Source organism: Camelus bactrianus, chromosome 11 (genome assembly GCF_048773025.1).
Source record: "Camelus bactrianus isolate YW-2024 breed Bactrian camel chromosome 11, ASM4877302v1, whole genome shotgun sequence".
Taxonomy (NCBI): domain Eukaryota; kingdom Metazoa; phylum Chordata; class Mammalia; order Artiodactyla; family Camelidae; genus Camelus; species Camelus bactrianus.
In genome coordinates, this window is record NC_133549.1 from 39,834,400 (window position 1) to 39,853,083 (window position 18,684).

The 18,684-nt window shown below is 48.0% G+C and overlaps 1 protein-coding gene across 2 annotated transcripts in view; it reads right to left on the reverse strand.

The window, feature by feature from the left end:
• Nucleotides 1-911: 911 nt before the first annotated feature.
• Nucleotides 912-18,684, reverse strand: part of WBP1L (WW domain binding protein 1 like) — a 52,816-nt gene continuing 35,043 nt past the window's right edge. For both annotated transcript variants that reach the window (XM_010970978.3, XM_045507371.2), the window contains exons 2-4: nucleotides 14,888-14,990; nucleotides 5,843-6,004; nucleotides 912-4,510 (exon numbers count right to left, since the gene is read on the reverse strand). In XM_010970978.3, coding sequence (XP_010969280.2) covers nucleotides 3,774-4,510; nucleotides 5,843-6,004; nucleotides 14,888-14,990 — 1,002 coding nt within the window. In that variant the 3' untranslated portion in view covers nucleotides 912-3,773. The remainder of the gene's footprint in view (nucleotides 4,511-5,842; nucleotides 6,005-14,887; nucleotides 14,991-18,684) is intronic.

The window sequence follows — 18,684 nt, forward strand, 5'->3', positions numbered from 1 at the left end:
TGCTTTGCCCACCTGCACGTGGCCCAAAGAGAAGTCTCGCTGGGTGGGGGTGGTCTCCTTCCTGGATAGAACCAAAGGCTGTTCCTTTTCACAGAGCAGGGATCTACACTTGACTCAAAGTGCTCAGGACAGTCTTCAAAGGAGGGTAAAATGACGAGTCTTAGGAAAGAGCCATGGACCTACGATGGCAGACGTTGGCACACCAGTGGTTCCTACACAGCCTAAAAGCAGTTCTAAGGTCCCTACCTGGAACGCAAGACCTCAAATTACCTCCCACGACTCCCTGCATGTCTGACTCGTACTGCTCACCTCATCTTAACCTACCTCACATTGTGGATTAATTATTTCACACGGGTTTGTTTTGTCTTATCAACTATCATTTAACTTCTAGAGGGCAGGGGCCTTGTCTTGTACATTTCTTCCACATTCTCCTTAGCATCTAGCACAGTGCTGGGCTCCAGGCAGGGACTCCATCACACAGATTTGGTGTATTAAATTAAGAGGCCAAGCACCCATCCACAATTCTGTCATGTCAAGAAAAGTGATCTCCCTGAATGCTTGCTTCCTTTTAAATGTTGTTTTAGCTTTGGAGGTCTCTGACAAAACTTGTTTCTGCTTTTGGGAATCTGATTTTAACCTGTTTCTGGGACTTGACAAAGTATTCCACACATCAGAAAGATACCGTTGGCAGACAGAGGGTTCTGGGGGGAAATTCCTCAGGTCCAAGTGTGCCCTCAGCGGCACATCACCCAGCTTGCCCTCAGCCCAGGAGCCTGTCCTCCCGGTGGCTTAGCCTCTGGGTGAAGAAGGGAAGAGCACCTGTGGTTAGGAATCTCGACGTGCGACTCCCTGAAGTCTGAGGAGGAGGAAAAAGGAACATGTTGTGGTGAAAGAAAAAAAGAGCAGACGGGTTTTGGGGATTGGTTTTATTTGGGCTTCTCACAGTGGTTAGAGCCACTCTGTCTTCAGAACAATCACAGCACAGGAAATGCATCACTGAGACTGCCCAGAAAAGTCTGACCAGCTGAATCTTATTGCTTAAAATACACATATTCACAATAACTGACAAAGGATGATGTGCCTCACACAGGAATGTGTTAGCATTTGCAATCTTCTGACTGTAGCACCAAACCCTCAACCAACCCCTTTCTTCTCATTCATCTGGAAAACCAGACTCAATCAACTCTCCCCGGCCCCCTCATGAGTCCTTCAACTCCTTATTTCCATCTTTCTGCGCACAGGGTAGCCTTGTGGGGCAGGGGCCAGACTGTGACCAGTGGAATCAAGCCCAGGGGCACCCGTTGTTTTCTTCTTCTCGTGCCTCTAGGGTAGGACGCTGCAGCGAACCCAGCAGTTAACACTCGGACCAGCTCCCCACTCTACCTAGAGAAGGAAACTTGAGAGGGCCAGACTTCATGTAATGCTCAGTTAACCGAAGCAGGGTTCATTTTGGTAAAACTTGATCTCCTTTGAGACACTTCAGTGAGTTGTTTGGGATTTATTAAAAAAAAAAAAAAAGGTGGGAGGAAAGGCATCTGAGGGCTGCTGGCGCACTCCTGCCCGCTGGACCTCAGCAGAGGGAGGTGAGCCCTGCGGCGCTGCAGTGTCCGCCAAACCCGCCCGGGAGTTCTGGGCAGGGCCGACGTCTGGGCCGCAGCCAGTCCAGGCTTGTCACTGAAGAGCCAATCCAGCTTCTGTCTGAGGTTCCACTTTGGCCTTCTGTCCCGAAGGGTTGTGGACACCCCCGGGCCTGACGCCAAGGGCCAGGAGCAGCCGAGGGAGGCAGACAGGCTCAGAGCTCATTTCAATGTACGGGGAACAGAACACAGGCCTCCGAGTGTCCACGGAGCAATGTGCAAATTGCAGTGATGGGTAGAGTAAAACCTCTACTTCGAGCACAGTATCTCTGGCAAACATAGGGGCTGCCGTCAACAGCACTGCTGAGTACACCCGAGTGCACAGTCAGACATTTGCTCAGTAAACAGTAAATGCGTAAAATAAATTACCTTGAGAAGGCCGCGCCTGCTCCAAACTCGTGCGTAACATGAGCAGAGTGGCTGCCGTTCAAAGTAGATTCACAGGAAAACAGGGCTGGGGGCTCACACACGACGGACAGACACACACAGGTTCTCCAAAAAGTCACTGTATACAGACTGCATTTTGTTCAACATGGATTTTGGTTTTGTGGACTCCAAATGCAGACACTCGTTCACCTCACAGCCTTGGATTTGTCTATTTTGTGTGCATGTGTGTGCGTGTATGTGTATAAGTACACATACACGGACACACATACGTGTATATTCATATATATACATATATATTTTTTCCTTTCTTACCATAATGTCAACGCCTAGTCTGAGTATGATCGTTTAGGAGTCGGGGAAGAACCACAGTCTTCATATGAACAGGGCTGGACAGGGAATGTTAGTTTCGGCAGTTTGCTTTCTCCATTCAGATTATTTCTATCAAAGCTCCACCAATTATCTGAAGCCAAACTACAATAACAAGGACCCCGTGGTCCTTCAGGATGGCTGCCTTCACCCTCCTACCTGGGTCACTTAGACTCTTGACATAGGCTACAAAAATTAGTTACCCCACTCAGGGTGGGGCTGGGGTGGCAGGAAAAGAGCATGAAAACCACAGATAACCAAGGCATTTTTTCCAAGTGGTCAGTTTGAAACAAACAAAAACAACTTAATCAGAATCAAGAGAAAATACTGTGTGAGAACCAGGCTGCGGGGCCACCCTCTTAGGACCCAAAGCCTCCTCGTTTGTTCGCAGAGAACGTTGAGATATGAAGGCCGGCACACTGTGTGCTTGGGGGTGGGGGAGGGCACTGGTCACCTGTCGGCACAGATCAAAGGCTGCTCCTCTATCCGCCCCCTGCACGCACAGGGCCTCCTGCTCACCCGCAGAAGTTCCAGCCCCCAACCGAGCCGGCACACCACACATTTCCCACTGGCTCTGCTGTAGCCAGGTTCTTTGAAGGCCAAGTTGGGAAAGAGCCACACACTTCCCTTTTCCAAAGCTGAATTCTTGCCTGCCCACTGGTCAAGTTCTTGTTTTCAGCTCATTTTTGTTGTTGTTGTTGTTGTTTAAAAAAGAGAAAAACCAAAGAGAAGGCAGGTATAACCTTCCACACCTGAACCAGTCTGAGGCTAGCCAGAACCTGCTGGGACGGGGCCCCTCCAGGATGCGCAGTGGCACCTCAATCTCGTCACCTGGAATTTGGTAACAAAACAAGCCCCTTACGAGCCGGCACAGGAGCTGCCCAATTCTGGCTCAGCAGATGCCAGCAGCGAGGGGTGATAGGCCCTGGGCCTTTGTGGGCTTCCTTCTTCACCTGGGGCTGAGCCCTGCCGCCTCTCCCAGACTGAGACGTGGCGAGGTCCTCTTAAACTAACACCAGAGCAGAATCCACTCCATCACCAAGAGTCACCTTAGCACACAGTCTCACCCCACTCCTCAGGGGCTTCTGAAACACACATCTCTCGACCAGAGCAGGTTAGTGAGACATGACTTGAAAAGAGGTAAAGGGGGACAGGGTGGGGCATGAGGAATGAGTCACAGAACGAACAACTTCTCAGCCCTCCACGACACTGTGCTTCTGTGGGGGGCGAGGCACCCACACCCCAAACTGTACCTGGAGATGCAGGAAAATGCAGGAGCAGAGGGGGAAAAAAAGGAACACAGTCAGTCATTTAATGCTTCTCTCGTGGTTCTCCCCTACCCTGGTTGCTTCACCGAGTTCTCGGGTATAGGCAGGGCCTGCTCTAGCTGGGGGAGCTGCTGCTCTGGGAGTTTGGGGAGTCCTGCTCATTGATGGTGTTCAGCAGCAGGCAGGCAGGTGGCCGTGGCAGGTGGGGGTGCCCGGACTCTCGGACCTGCTCCTCGGAGTGCTGGCAGAGCCCTTCCTCCTCGTCACCAGGGGGCCGCACGTGGCAGCTGTCGCAGAAGTCCAGGGGCCCGTCCAGAGCGTCGTCGATGAGCGTGTTGAACTCTTTGAGGTCGTCGTCATGGTGGCCCCGGTTGCACACACACACCTCGATGCCCGAGTCACCCGTGAAGCGGCGATGTCTGCCAGGGGTCTTGTCTTTGCTGTCGGGGAGGGCGCTGCCCTGCTCGGAGCTGTAATCTTTCAGCAGCTCCTCCTTACATTCGGAATCCTTCTCCAGGAAGGCCCCAGGGTCTTCCTCCCCTAGGGCGGCCACAGAGCCGCTGGGCTCCATTCCAGGGGCTTTGGTGGCTGCTGGGTCTATGCTGGAGGGCTCAGGGTCAGCGATGCTTGGGGGTCTCGTGCTGCTTCTGCTGGGCCCAGACAAAGGGCTGCTCTGTGCCCCCTGGGAGCCCCTGGTGGGATCGGCGCCTGGGGGGCTGCTGCCTGCAGGGCCACACTGTGCAGGCAGCTGCTGCTGCTGCTGTAGCTGGAAGGCACTGTATGGTGGGGGAGGAGTTGGAGGTCGGTTCACCACTTCCTCATAAGGAGGTAGTAAATAGTTTGGCAAAAACCCTAAAATGGGGAGGTAGGGAGGAGAAATTACTGCACTGGCAATTGTTCTAGGACAGACTGCAGGCTCACACTAAACATATGTCTCGTCCCACCCCCAGCACACCCACCAAGTGATGGCTACAGCTCTCTGTTGCAGGAAGGGCACAGGACTGTGAGCGACTTTGCGGAGAAAGAGGGACAGATTGAGAGTGACTGTACCTAGCTTCTTGAAATCTGAGAGCCCCTGAAGTTCCTTCACAGGCAAGGACTTCTGCTAGTCTGGAGTTAGGCAGAGGGTTAGGCAAACGTGGTGACTGGCCGAGAGATTTCTGCCTGGAAGGGACCTGTTTCCACATGCAAGCCAGTCTCATGTTTCTTGCTCAGACTGTGTCCTCCAGCTGCGTCCCACAGGTCTCAGGGTCAGGGACTCTAACTTAAGACTTCCTGACCACCTTTTTTTTTCTCCCTCCCTCCCCCTTTCCAGATGCCTACCATGAAAAGGGCCTTTTTCTGAGAGGTTAGAAATCTGTGTTGTCTCTTACCCTAGCGTGACTAGAGGTGGTCTGGAAGGATAAACCAAATCTCAGCTTGATTCAGATTCAGATCGAGCTGACTCAGCCTGACCAGCGAAGTGTGAAGGGTCTGTCATCGAGGCTTATTAAAAATATGCCAGCCGAGTTATCTTTTGCCTTAAGGCACAGATTATTATAATATAAGAATAACTACTAGCATTTATTGAGCACTTACTATATGCCAGGAACTGTGTTAAGCACTAAACCCTTCTAGATGTGAAATTCCACACTTATGACTCTATTCTGCAGAACACACTGCAAAATGGCTTTGGACAGGCTGCACTGCAGGGCCTCCACTGACCCTGGGGTGTAAGGAACCCCAGGGAAGGCAGGTGAGTGTGTCCTTCAGTGAGTCACCGAGTTTCTTGGGTTCTCAGGAAGTCCTAATGTCACCCCCCACACCTGCCCCTTTCAAGGCAGTCTCTCTGCTCAGGCATATCACATGGCAGGAAGCAAAACGAGAGGTTTTCAAGCCACTGAATACTAAACCTCGATTCATTCACATCATACACCATCCAACTACCTGCCTTAAAAAACCTGCTTAAAGGAGCAGAATCCAGCCGGTGTGGACTGGAATGGCCGAGTGGCTTCAGGAGCTGCATCCACAGCACTGGCTCCTCTGTGCTAAAGGTGAGTGCCCTCTAGTTCCCGGGCTTGTGAAACCCTTCTCTGTGTGGGGCGAAGGGGCCAGCCCCCTAAGCCCGCAGGCCCTGGCCAGAGGAGCACTTTCTGTGTGTCCCAGGTCCCAAGGGTGGGGTTTGGTGGCTTCTGATGTACGTACTGAAATAAAATGGCAGCGCTGAGTAATTGTGGGCTTCCCGGTAGGCGATCAGGTTGATTTCATGTTGCCGCTGTTGGGCCTGAAGGCGGTGCTTGGCTCGGCGATGGTGACAGACACAGCAGCAGCTCAGGATGATGATGATGGTCCACACCAGCCAGAACCCTGGGGGTGGGGAGGCGAGAGAGAGTGAACACACACACAGTAAACACCAGCTGGAAGGGGCGGCCCCGGGACAGTGCTTGCCTGGTCAAAGCTGGCACTGTCGGGCTCGCCAGTTGAATTTACATTTAGAACCCGTGTTCCAATTTTCATAGATGTTTGTGCCATAGTGAAAGGCACGTGGAATGGAAGAGGGCAGGAATTGAAGAATGGTAACTGGAAAAGGGGTCCCTTACTCCGGGGCGCCTCCAGGCCCTTGGGGTAAGGGAAGAGTGCCGAGGCATCTGTCTGGCACCACTGGTCCTCCTGTACTTCAGGTTTGGTGGGCAGGAAATATGCTTACCTTTTAGGACACTGTGCCCTTCCTCTCTTAACAGATCTCTGAGAAAATGCTTCCTCCCCTCTTGGTGCCCACCTCCCTGCACCAGCCCTGCTCAGGCCCACAAGGACGACTCCAGGCTCACCTCCTGCTCCTAACAGCAGGCTGCTCACCAATAGTGCAGAGCCCCTCAGAACCCCCACCACTCAGCATGCAGGCAGCTGCAGAGGGCAGTCCGATAAAGAATTTTTCTCTACCATGTATGCCCCTGTCACACAAGAGTCAGTGAAGTTAGAGGTGGAAAAATTCTAATTGCCTCAGGTCCATCTCTTCCCTGGAGAGTGTAAACGACTTCCTCTGCTCTCTCTATAATCCGGTACAATTCCATCTCCCACTGTCACAAATGACCCACTCCCACCTCCCTTTGGCCTGCAGCTGCTTTAGACTCAGGACCATTAGTGGCCTCCCCATCTTGTTCCTTGCTCCAGAGCAGGGTAGAAGGATGGAAGAAGCCCACAGCCCTCTCTCCCCAGGTGGACTGTTTCTTCTCATTTCCCACTGTGTTCTCTTGGATCATACTCTGAGAATCCTGGCAAACCCCCACTAAAAGATCCCCCTCCCCAATCTCCACCAAGTATGCAGAAAAAGCTTCTAATTTTTTTTTAATGAATGAGCAAGTTTGCTTTTAAAAAATATAAAGATACAGAACAAAAAAGATTAGAAGGATAAACACAAAAATAGTGACTAACTTGTGGGATTATAAAAGATTTTAATTTTCTTCTTGCAATTATTTTTCTTTCAAATTGTAAAACTGGAAACAAAGTAAGTGAAAACTTTAAAATACCAGTGACTAATTTTATTTTTGCTGGCTTTTAAAAAAGTAATATATTTCTGAGTAGGTTTTAAAATTTCTCTGGGAATGTATTCATGCAATGAAATGAATTATTAAAAAATTATTCACAGAATACTACTTTTGACATATAAAGATGTTTCTAATACTAAATGAAAAAAGCAGAGTATGAAACAGCATAAAATATGATCCCAATTTTTGCTTTAAAAAAAGTATAAACAAATGTCCTGAGGGATGATCATGAGGAAGTTAATCATGAGGTTATTCCTGGATGACAGGACAGTAGATTTTCTGGTACCAGCTCTCTTGTTTTCTGCTTATTTGCAATTCCTATTTTTCTAAGATGGACATGTACTTCTCTGAAATAAAAAGAATATTTTTTTCTCAATAAAAAGTTAACCTGAGGAATAATTTTAAGGTGAGTTTTTATTAAATGAGAATGGATTATATTATTGTTCATTTTGTTCTCTATTTCTGAGGGGCTTCGATTTTTCCCATTACAAATATTATGTGTATTTTTTATTGTCTGCTTTGTAATTATAAATTTGTGTTTAGAATGTGTTAAGTATTTCGACATCTCTCGTCCAACTGAGTTCACTTCATTAAAAAAAGTCCCTCTTTCCCAGCAAATAGACTGACTTGTAAATGAATAAACCCTTGATTTTTTTTTCCTGTTTGTACCAGAACACAATATTCTGAGAGATCCCACTGATATTTAGGGCGTGGCCTCTGGCAACACCCAGGGGTGTTTCTGTCTTCCAGAGGTGTCCCTGCTGAATCTCCCCACAGAGCCAGCCCAATGGGGTGAGATAGTTTGGTAGCACAGGCTCCCAGCTCTGGAGGGCTGGCAATACCACCGTGTGACACCGCATTGCTTTCAGCACAGGTCGGCCTTCAATGGAAACTTCTGCCTAGGTCTGGCAGTGGGCGAACAGGCAGAGGACAGGGGGCAGAGGATTTTTCTCCCCTTTCTCCATCAGCAGACAGAAAAACCTCATTCTTTATCAGAGTATATAAACATAAGTTGAGGTCAGAAGTCTCCCTTGTGGTGCTTCCCAGACTCACTGCTGACATTTGCTTAACTTAACCTGCACTTCTCTCCTTCCGTTGCTGGCTGACTCGAGAATAGACACTGTTAGAGGAGCCCTCGGAGAAAGGTTTTGAGGCCAGAAAGGCGCTCTGGGAGGAAACTGGCTACCTGCTGTCATCCTGTAACAGCTTCTCCAGCCTGTATGATCCGGTCAGTTCCTAGCCTCCCAGCCTCCCCGGTGGGGCCGCGCCCGAGGGAGGCAACACAGATAAGCACAGTGCATTCTGCCGAAGAGCCTGGCTCCAAGTGTATTTTCGAGTCAAGTCTAAAAGATTCCAGGATAACTACTTTTTTATATTATCTACATTTACTTGCCCAGCATAATCTTGCAATCCTTTATACGTCTGTGTTACTTTATAATTTTAAAAGTACATTCTCCCATGAGATAATCAGCACCTAACTCTACTATTTTTTACCTCCCAAGTTATTTTTTTTCAATTATTTCTTACATAAAGGTGAATTAACTTTTAACCCTAATGCTGCAATATGTATTATCTAAGGCAAGACTTCTCCGTGTTTACAACATGCTGGTAGTAAGAACCATCTTATATATTCATTTTCATGTTGGCCAAATATTTCTGGTTCTCCCCCTTCCTGGCATGTGGGTAGGTTTGAATTTCCTGGCCCCATAATGATTGGGTGACACTTTGGGACAGCTTTTAACACTCGAACTGGAATTGGAAGTGACAGATATCACTTAGAGGCCAGAACGTTTCTTGCTGATGGGAGACCCTCCACCAGTCTCCCTTTTGCCATGGCAAGCCACAACATTCCAGATAGTGACTTCAGGTCAGTCTGACCCTGGAGGATAAAGAAGTTGTAACGGAGCTCCCATCCAACCTGCGATGGACATCAAGTGTGAGAAATAAACCTGCTGTTTTAGGCCACTAGGAGTTTGGACTTGCTTATTATTGAGCATAACCTATAGCCTATCCTGACTGAGGCCGTGTCTATAGGCTTTCCCGGGGAAAAGGATTTAAAGTGTTCATCAGATTCTTAAAGAGAATTCTTGTTCCAGAAAAAGCCTGAGTTCCACTGCACTAGAAGTATAACAGAAATAGAGGCTTTTTTTTTTAAAGGAAAAAATTAGGCCGGATAGGAGGAGACTGGGGGAAGAAATCAGACAAGTGGAAGGCATACCCTTGGCAGAATCACCCCAGTCACATCTAACATAGCACCATAGCACCAGAAAACACACGTCTACTGAAACTCCATCAGCCTACCTCTTCTCACGTGGTATCCTGGGTAGAAAAACTCTCCCTACCAGGCATCACTTCTATGTTATTTAAATCTCAAAACTGAGTTCTAATTTCTGCATTTCTAATACAGTATCACAAACGATTATTAGCATGGATCGAAACTGGGGGAAGACTAACTTGGGAGCAGAAGGGGTCTGGTGGGGTAATGGGGTATTAGCATCGGTCCAGAAAAGCGCCCTAAGGAGCTGGTCCCACTTGATGGAGTAAACATGGGAAGACGGAACGCATTCTTGTCTGACCCTTGCAAAAAGGATTCTCTTGGCAGCTATTCTAGTTAAAGCCGTGTCCCATCAACTTTAAAAGGGGGGAATATCCAGGCTGGTCCCTGAGGAGCTGTGCAAACTTTTGATCTTTTCACTAGATTTCACAAGCAAGGAAGAAAGTTTTAAAAAGGAAAACCTAATGAAAGAGACACATAGAGAAAGACAGACGCATGCCCTCCTCCCCAAACACACACACCTACTCAGAGATTACATTCCCCAGTGATCTTTGAGCATTGTGACCTCATGGTGGGGCTCATTTGTCATGCTAAGCAAAATGGAAAACATGTTTTTAAAAACAATCACAGTCCAATGTAGGAACTGAGTCATGTGCCCCAGTTCACTATAAACTTGGGAAAACACCACTCCCCAACTGGCAGGAAATTCCTCATTAGGAAGCCAATGCATACTGTAAATTAGCTCTCCTACCCCACAGGATGGTGGGTGACCTCTCTGGCCCCTAAAAGCTCTTAGCAGGAGCTCCTGGCATCGCCACTGGGGAGAAGGCCTGAATTTGGGAAATGAAGATTTCGGGGACTTGCAACTTCATAGGAAAGATTGGGCAAGTTCCATTTCCTTGCTCTGTGACCTGGGTCGTTTTGGTTTTACTTTCTTCATCTGTAAAATGGGGAGAATAATAGTTCCTACCAGCTTGGCCACTGTAGGATAACTGAGTTAATTAGGTAGAAGGCAGAGTGCTCAGAACCATGCCTGGTGTGCAACAAGTTCTCTAGCTTATTCTTACTACTGGTATCATTATAGGCATGGTTACAGATGGAAAGCTTTCCTTTAAATTTCCTTTTTAACCCCCAAAATGTATTCCATTAAAAAAACCACAAGAGTGAGGTCCACTTCTAGGTTCTAGGTTCAATTTTTGGCTAAATTCATGGGAAAGCCAGCCCACCTGCTACCCATCAAACTGCCTTTATCCAGAAGCCTGGAAGCTAGAAGCTGGGGACCAACTGGGGCTTAGAAGCAGACCCCAGGTCCCTACTGTCCACTCTGCTCAGGGTGGAAAATGCCATGGGCCTTCCTTAAGAGCAGCTCAATAATGCGTATCTTAAGACAAACTAAAAAGAAAAAAAAAAGTAGCAGGTGAAAAGCTGGGCAGCGTTAAGCAGATTTGCGGTTTCGTGTCACCTCAGGGAAATTTCACCGTCCAGAAAGAGTCCCCTCTCCCCCATGAAAGCCCCAACCCAGAGGAACCTGACACCTGAGTGAAGTTCCCTCAAATTATTTCGGAGCAGAAATTCCCCACTCTGCCCTCTCCCTGGAAAATGGAGCTTGGTGAATGAAAGAGCCCTGGGATGAGAATCAGGAGATCCAGGTGCAGGCTCTCTGTTTGGCCTTGAGCACGTTCCTGACCTTCCCGGGTCTCAGTTTTTTGTTATTTTGTTTTTTGTTTTCTTCTTTGCTCTCTGTTCCATGAAGGGCATCCTCAGGTGAAAATTAAACATGCACATTCAAGACTCTCCACAGCCTGGGCCCACCACCCTCCCAGTCAGGCACTTAAGAGTTCTGGAAGGGGATGGCTTTGTGAGTCACAGTGACCTCACCACTCAGCTGCAATAGACTGACCGGTTGCTGCAATCAACTGACCGGTTGCTTAACACCCCTAGTCCTGAGAAACGGGACATTCATACCTGGCAAGGTTGTTCTCCGGGCGGGATGACCTTACTGTGCCCAGCACATGGGAGAGTTCTATGCACATCAGCACCCTCATCTCCTGCTTTTTCCTGGGCGAGCCCCATGGCCCCAGGGGGAAGGTTAACTTGTTGCATGCTCTGTCCTTTCCCATGGGCCTTGTCCTATGATGTTCCTCTGCCTGGGAAGTCATTCTACCCTTCTCCATGTGTTTAAATCCTATCCACCTCTAAGGTCCACTTCAAGAGCCACCTCCTCCAGGCAGCCTGCCTGCATCCAGTCCAGCTAAAGCAAACTTTCCTGGCACATACACAGTAGTCCTGGAACAGACACTGGAACAGACACTCCATTCTCTACTTTGCATTACTAATGGGGCATCTTGTCTTATAGCCTCTCTCTACTAAGAAACTCCCTTCTTGATGGCCAGGATACTGTCTCTCCACAGGCTCTAATGCAGAAGAGGCCACAGAATCCAGTAGGAACCTCTTAGAATTGCAAATTCTCAGGTCCACCCAGATCTACTGAATTAAAAACTCTGGGAGTAGGGCCCAGAAATCCCATGCTTTAATAAGCCCTTCAGGAAATGCAGATGCTTGCCAAAGTCTGAGAACCACTGGAATAAGGGTTTGCTGAATAAATGGTTGAATGAGTGAAAGTAAAAGTGCCATAAAAATACATGGGAAGGAGGTGGGTATAGCTCAGTGGCAGAGCACATGCTTAGCATGTACGAGGTCCCGGGTTCAGTCCCCGGTATCCCCATTAAAAATATATACATACATACATACACACAATTAAATTTTTTTTAAAATGCACAGGATGACAATAATAATAATGACCAGGTCCTGACAGCCTCAACCATGGTGGTGGGAAAATAGGATCTTTACTTCTCGTCTGATGCAGACCTAGTTATGACTACTGGCTTATGTTACAAGAGACTGAAAAGACATAGGAGAAAAGGTGCTGGCTGAAGCTTAAGGTCTGTGTGTGCTTGTGTGTCTGTGTAAAGTGGGCTGTGTGTGTGTGTGTGTGTGTGTTTGTGTATATATGAGAGAGACAATCCTCAGCACACAGGAAAATTCAGCTTAGTGGTGTTATGAGGGTTGGTGGAAAAGGCATTTATTTTTCCCTGAGGCCTTCCCTATAGGCCACTATGGTTAAAGAGGTACTCTGATGAAAACCCTGCCAAGGATTTCCTGGCTGAGATTTTTTTCCTTCCAAAGGAAAGAGACAAAAAGAAAAACCCAAAGCCCATTACTTTCACATTTCAGGCCAAGTTCAGAGGCAATTAGAGGGAACTGGGTTCAAAGCCACAAAAAGCATAGTTCTGCTGAGAACGGAAAGGACTCACTCCAACACGCAACCTTCCTCCTATACACATCAGACAGAGGCCAGGACCTTAAGAAAGAGGAAAACCAAAGAATTCTGAGGGGGCAGAGCACACACTGGGCATCTCCTGACCCAAAAGCCATTTCTGGGCACCGACACAAGGAAATTTTTGCTTTTGACAGTCTCTGTCCCTCCAGAACTTGGAAAGCACAGGCCATCTTGTACTGGGGTGAGTCCTTCCTCCCCATCCAGACCCTGGTCTCTGTCTGGCCGCCTCCTTTCCCCAGCTGACCATAACTGGAGAGATCATTAGCCACCGTGTAGCTCTTCCTTTGGCTTTCCTCAGGCCCTTGGGGTGAAGTGCCTGGTTCCCAGACAGCCTGCCTCCCTGCCATCTGGGTCTCCTTGTCCCCGCCGCCCTACCCTCCTGCCCCGCCTTTGGTGACCCAGTTCTGGTGGCCCCTGTATCTGCCCCGCCAACGGCCCAGGAGGCTCTGTCAATCTGAGATGCGGCCATCAGCGACTCCATTCCTTTCCGCAACTGATGCCGGCTGGGCTGGGCCCCAAAAAAACAAGCTGCAGCTCTGTGGCTTTTTGGCAGCCCAACTTCTACTTTTGTTTTAACAAGGGGTGGGAGGGAGAATTCGAACCCTGTGGTTATCTGCATTTTAAAACATTTAAACACAGTCTGTCCACCTGCCCGGCACTTTGTGTTTCTCCAGTGAGTCCTCAGCCACACCCCTTCTAAAATAGCACCAATAACTCCAGGCCTGCCCTTGCTGCTGCTTATGTGCATGGAGGATGGCGGGGGACATCTCGAGCCCTGTTCTCTCCTTGGGGAGGAGTCTGGCCTTAACAAACCCTGGGATTCCTCAGAAAGGCAGATGAGCCCGTCCTCACAAGGGAAGGACAAGCGTGAGGAAAGGTCCTGTTTGTAGGAACCATTTCCACTAGCTACAAGATCCATTTGCATTTAGAGGGAGAGACTTTCCAGCCAAGAGTCTAATTTCCTTTCCATTTCAAACAATAGCCCTTCTAGTTGCTTTTGGACCATATCACTGATGTGGGGGGAATAGGGAGATCAGAAAGGAAAAGGGGAAAAAGGCAGAGATGGTGGTGGCAGTAAGAGCGTGGTTGACAAGCCCAAAGTTTGTTTCCAAATGGACGGAGTGATGGGAGCTTAGAATTACCTCAGGAAACAGCCTACCATCTCCTCTATCAACAGACAGTTGTTGAGAACCACTGCAATGCTGGTCCCCTGGGAACTGTCTGCCCTTAGGGCTTCCCCATCCTCCCCTTCTTTGTCCGGCATCCTACAGTGTCTCGTCTAAGTTCCAAGATCAGAGTACAAAATGTTTCAGTGAACTCTCTGAGCTTGGGTGACTCCCTGAAGACCATGGCAATGTCACCACCCACCCCTGTGCAACTCTGGAAGGTGCAAGTGGACCTGGCCTCCACCAAGCTAGTGGCAAGACAAGGGTTGTATCCACGTGGCATTTAGCTGACAGTAACAGGTTAGGTGACTGGAGACACTTCAGTTTGAGACATGGGGAAGGAACAAAGGGGCCTGAACCTCTAAGCTCCTCTCCAGGAGGGCTCTGTCAGCAAGGACCTAAGGAAAGATTATCCCTTTGAGAGGGACCCTTGGAAACAGAGGCAGCTTCTTGATGATCTATGGGGAATTCTAGGAGCCCTGGTGGTTCCTATGAGGAAACAGCATTACAGCCATCCACAGAGAGCAGCCCAGCTTTCACAGCTGTGTGGCAACTGCAGACCTCTTTTGGTGAAGATGGCAAGCCTGGGCGTCTGGGCTGGCCCATGGAAGGATGTAGTTGTCCCACAGTGGAGAGGGCATCAAAGAGAACCCCAGATAGGCACTTCTGCAGGAGACCCGCTAACCACGGCCTCTTAAGAAGGCTCAGACTATGTTCTCCAGTCTTTAGCCTATGCTGTCCACAGGGCATCAGAGCTCTCCTCCTCTACAGAGGATTCACTTCTAGAACCTGGAAACAAGATTCTGCTCACCAACACTGCCACTGAGAGAATAAGAAAAGGACTGACCAGCCCGCAGTTTCCCAACGAGCAGAGGCAGTAACCAAGACCCTGGGATGCCAAGAAAGCCCCAGGCAAGGACTTACACCAGAGTTCATAGTAGTAGTTGCAGCACTGAGACTGTCCACAGCAGTGTCCTGTGTCACAGATGTAGCTCTGATTATTGGTACCCACACAGGTTTCCTTATCCTAAAAGAAACAAAACATTTTAGCCTATTAAATTATAGCTTTTAAACACCAGTTTTCTTCTCATCCCCCTCTTCCTGGCCGTCTGCCCACCCTCCACCAAAACAGTTTGTCCCAATATTTATTCCATTAAGGGAAAAAACAAAACAAAACAAGAAAGAATCACACTACAACAACAGACTTAAAAAAAAAAGGTTTATTAAAGGGGGAAGAGGATTCAGCATACAAAGCCAACTGGTAAAGAGTGGAGTAATGGAAAAGAATCTGAAAAAATAAATCTCTCTCTCTATATGTATGTATATGTATAACTGAATCATTTTGCTGTGTACCTGAAACATTGTCAACTGACTACACGTCAATAAAAAATAAGAATTTTTAAAAAATAAAAAATAAAAAATAAAAAATAAATAAAGAGTGGCATTCTCCTTGGACAGAAAAGGGCTGCCTCCCTTTCTTTATGTCTAAGTGGAAACACTCCATGCTCTGGTGCTCAACTCAGCCATTAAGAAGGTGATGATTCTCCTGTAATTAGCTGTACGTTTTAAATAAAACCAGCTTTTCTGTGCAAGTTCCTGGATCAGTCATTTCATTCTCTCTTCAAAACACATGATCAACAAGGTTAATGATACTGTGATTCAAAAGAAGGCTGAAAAAACTTTCTATTAAAATTCTTCAGTCTTAAGAACAAAGGTGACTTGCGCAGGTGACCCAGTCTCATTCCAACTTGCTAGCTCTTTTTTTTTTTTTGCTTATCTGATGATCTCTTAATAATCTTGGATCTAGGATTCATACCGTCCCCTGTCAGGGACAGCTACAGAAAGGGCACTGCTGAGTAACCATCTAGCAGTTTGCCAAATTCTATTCACAGCACCAGTGGATAGGAATGGAAAAGGTTTTTTAAAAATATTTCATAGTTGAAATACCCCACCAGCCAAACTGAACTTCAGCCCCAAATGTCCTCTGGGCCGCATATGATGAGACCTATAGCATCTGGCTTTCAACACTGCTTTATTATAAAGAAGCAGCACATGCACTGGCTGAATACCACTGTCTTTGTGCCAAGCACTGTGTTGTGTACAAGGGATATAAAGATGAATAAGACACTGTTCCTAACCTCAAGAAGCTCAGAGTTAGGAAGGGAAAAAACCCCGCTCAGCAAAGAAACTAAAACCACAGTATTGTATTTGCTGCTACTCAGACTGACCCTGCCCACAGTGTACATCCGGGCGGACGTCTGCCAGTGGAAACTCAAGTCACATGGTCGGTTCTTGCTCCCTGGGCCTTGTTCTACTACGCTGTCTCTTTGGCCAAGGCTATAAACAGAGCACTCCAGCAACTGTCTACAGGGCTAGAGGCCAGGCACCTGAAGCCACAAGAGAGGACAAGGGAAAGGGTACAGCTAAAAACCGGGTCCCCGCCTCAATGCATGTTTCCACTACATCCTCAGGTGTTTCCTGGTCTTTAAGAATCTTAACATCCTGGGGAGTAAAGAGGTTTAGGAAGAAGGAAACATGGGAAAGGGTTTCACAATTGTATTACAAACTGCGTTCTTCCTGGCTTCCCCTTCCCACATCCACCATAAGCAAAACGGCACACCTAGCAGGTGGCCGTCCAGTGGGATGTCTCCTCTGAGGCCTGGTGCACGTGGAGTAGGCAGATCTGTGTTCTTGCTTTTGCTAGAACACACCCTTTCTGAATTCAGAGCAAAACACTGCTTTCATAAGGACGTCAAGAAGTTGCTCCCCAGTTTACCAGGCCCTGAAATGCCATTCTTCTGGCACTGGCTCACAAAAGCATAGTTCAAAATGTCCACATAGTTTCTAAAAGAGGCCATGCAGCCTATACCCCGACACATGAAAGAATCCAGTGACACTCCTGTCTCAAGAAAATTCTCCAGATGAGGTCCAGGCACTGAACACAGGGCAGCCAGCTGGTCCTGTGTGAGGCATGGAATGGAACGTGTCTGAAATCTGAACAAGTGGCATCCTCAGGACCTACTGGTGTCAGCTTTTCTCTTGGCTCTCCCATCCCCCTGGGGCAGGAAGCCTGGTATAAACAGGACCCCGCTCTCTTTCCCTGCTCTGCCCCCACTTTCCCAGGGACAGCAGACTGTGGCAGCATCATTTAACCCAGTTCCTCAAACGCTTTTGACCCAGTCTATCTCATCCTCTGTCCTCCTCCCCCTGCCCCCAGACAGCATCCCCAAGCTGCCTGGGATGGTCTTGGTTATAGGAACTGTCATTTTCTGCTGCAGGAGGAAGGAAAGCAGGTGGTCAAAGTTAAAGAAGGCAAGACATGGGCTCAGGGACCTTTAGCAAGGAAGAAATGAAGGAGGATTGGGAGGGTAGTGAGATATGAGTGTCGTGAGCTCCTCACGAGGTAGGAGCTGGTAGGAGAGGAAAATCCAGGAGCCTTGGTTTGGTCCCAGCTCTGCCACTACAGAGGAATGGGGCTTTGGGCAAGTCAGGGCTACTTAAAATGCTCACTCATGTCTCCTTCAGCCCAAAGTCTTTATTAGTCTCCCTCCCCCACCCCACCTCTGACACAGCAGCCTCCAGACAATGCAAGGGCTCCAGAAATCTGTCTCCTCTCAGTCAAAACAAAGAACAGAGGTGCGCGAATGCTGCGTGGTGGTCTTCCGCCTTCCCTGCATGAGGAGCCCAATCGTGGGTGGCCCAGAAGACTTTCGAGGACCTCCAGGCAGCTCAAGACCCAAAAGGTTAAGATTCAGTCAGACCTGGGTTCAAAGCCCAGCTCTCACACTACGCTTATTAACTACGTGAACTTGGGTAAGAGAAATAACTTTTCTGAGCTCTTCATCAACAGTACTCTATGAGCCATTATTGCCAGGCATGAAAGACCATTCAAACAGCACTTTGCATTCACTTAGAACTATTTCAGAACAATAAAGTTCACTGGCGACGTGGGCTGCTCCAGACTCACGAAGAACAGAAAAAGGAATGGGAGAGAATGCAATGGAAAGTACAAATATGAAAAATTCCCTGCACTCTGTCTGAGTACCCTTTGCTTTTCTTCCAAGCATCTCCAAGCGCTCTACACATATTATGTTGTTCAGGCCAACTCTTGAAGACTGGGAAGTTAATATTCCTCCCAACCCTCCTTTCTCGAGAGTGAATCAGAGAATAACCTGCGCTCTCCCTACAGGCAGGACCTCTGTCTCCTTATCCCTGGCCCCAACCCCAGTATGAGCACAGTGCTTGGCACTATCTCCACAAAGCACAGTAAGCTGAGGGGAATAATATGGCTAGTGTGTACTGAGCACCTGCTAGGTGCCAGGCACTGTTCTAAATGCCTTACAAGTATTCCTTCATCTAAACTTGAAAGCAACACTATGAAGTAGGTGGTATCAGGGAACTGAGGTCAAGGGAGGCTAAGCAACTTGCCTGAGATCACACAACTAGGAAGTAGTCCAATTAATTCGCCTGACTCCAGAGCCTGAGCTTTTAACTATTAAGCTATAGCCTCCTTGGTTTAAGTTATACCTCTTCAGTTGCTTAAATAAATCCACTAAAAGCCCAAATCAAACACAATCAACATTTTGTCTTTGAAAGAAAAGATAAGGGCCCTGCCTTTGTGGAGCTCTTTTGATTTTGAGAACATTTTCTACTTGGCAGTGAGGAGGGGCAACATGCTTGGGGTTCCTCCCTTCTTTGCTTGAAAGGTCATTATTTTCGCA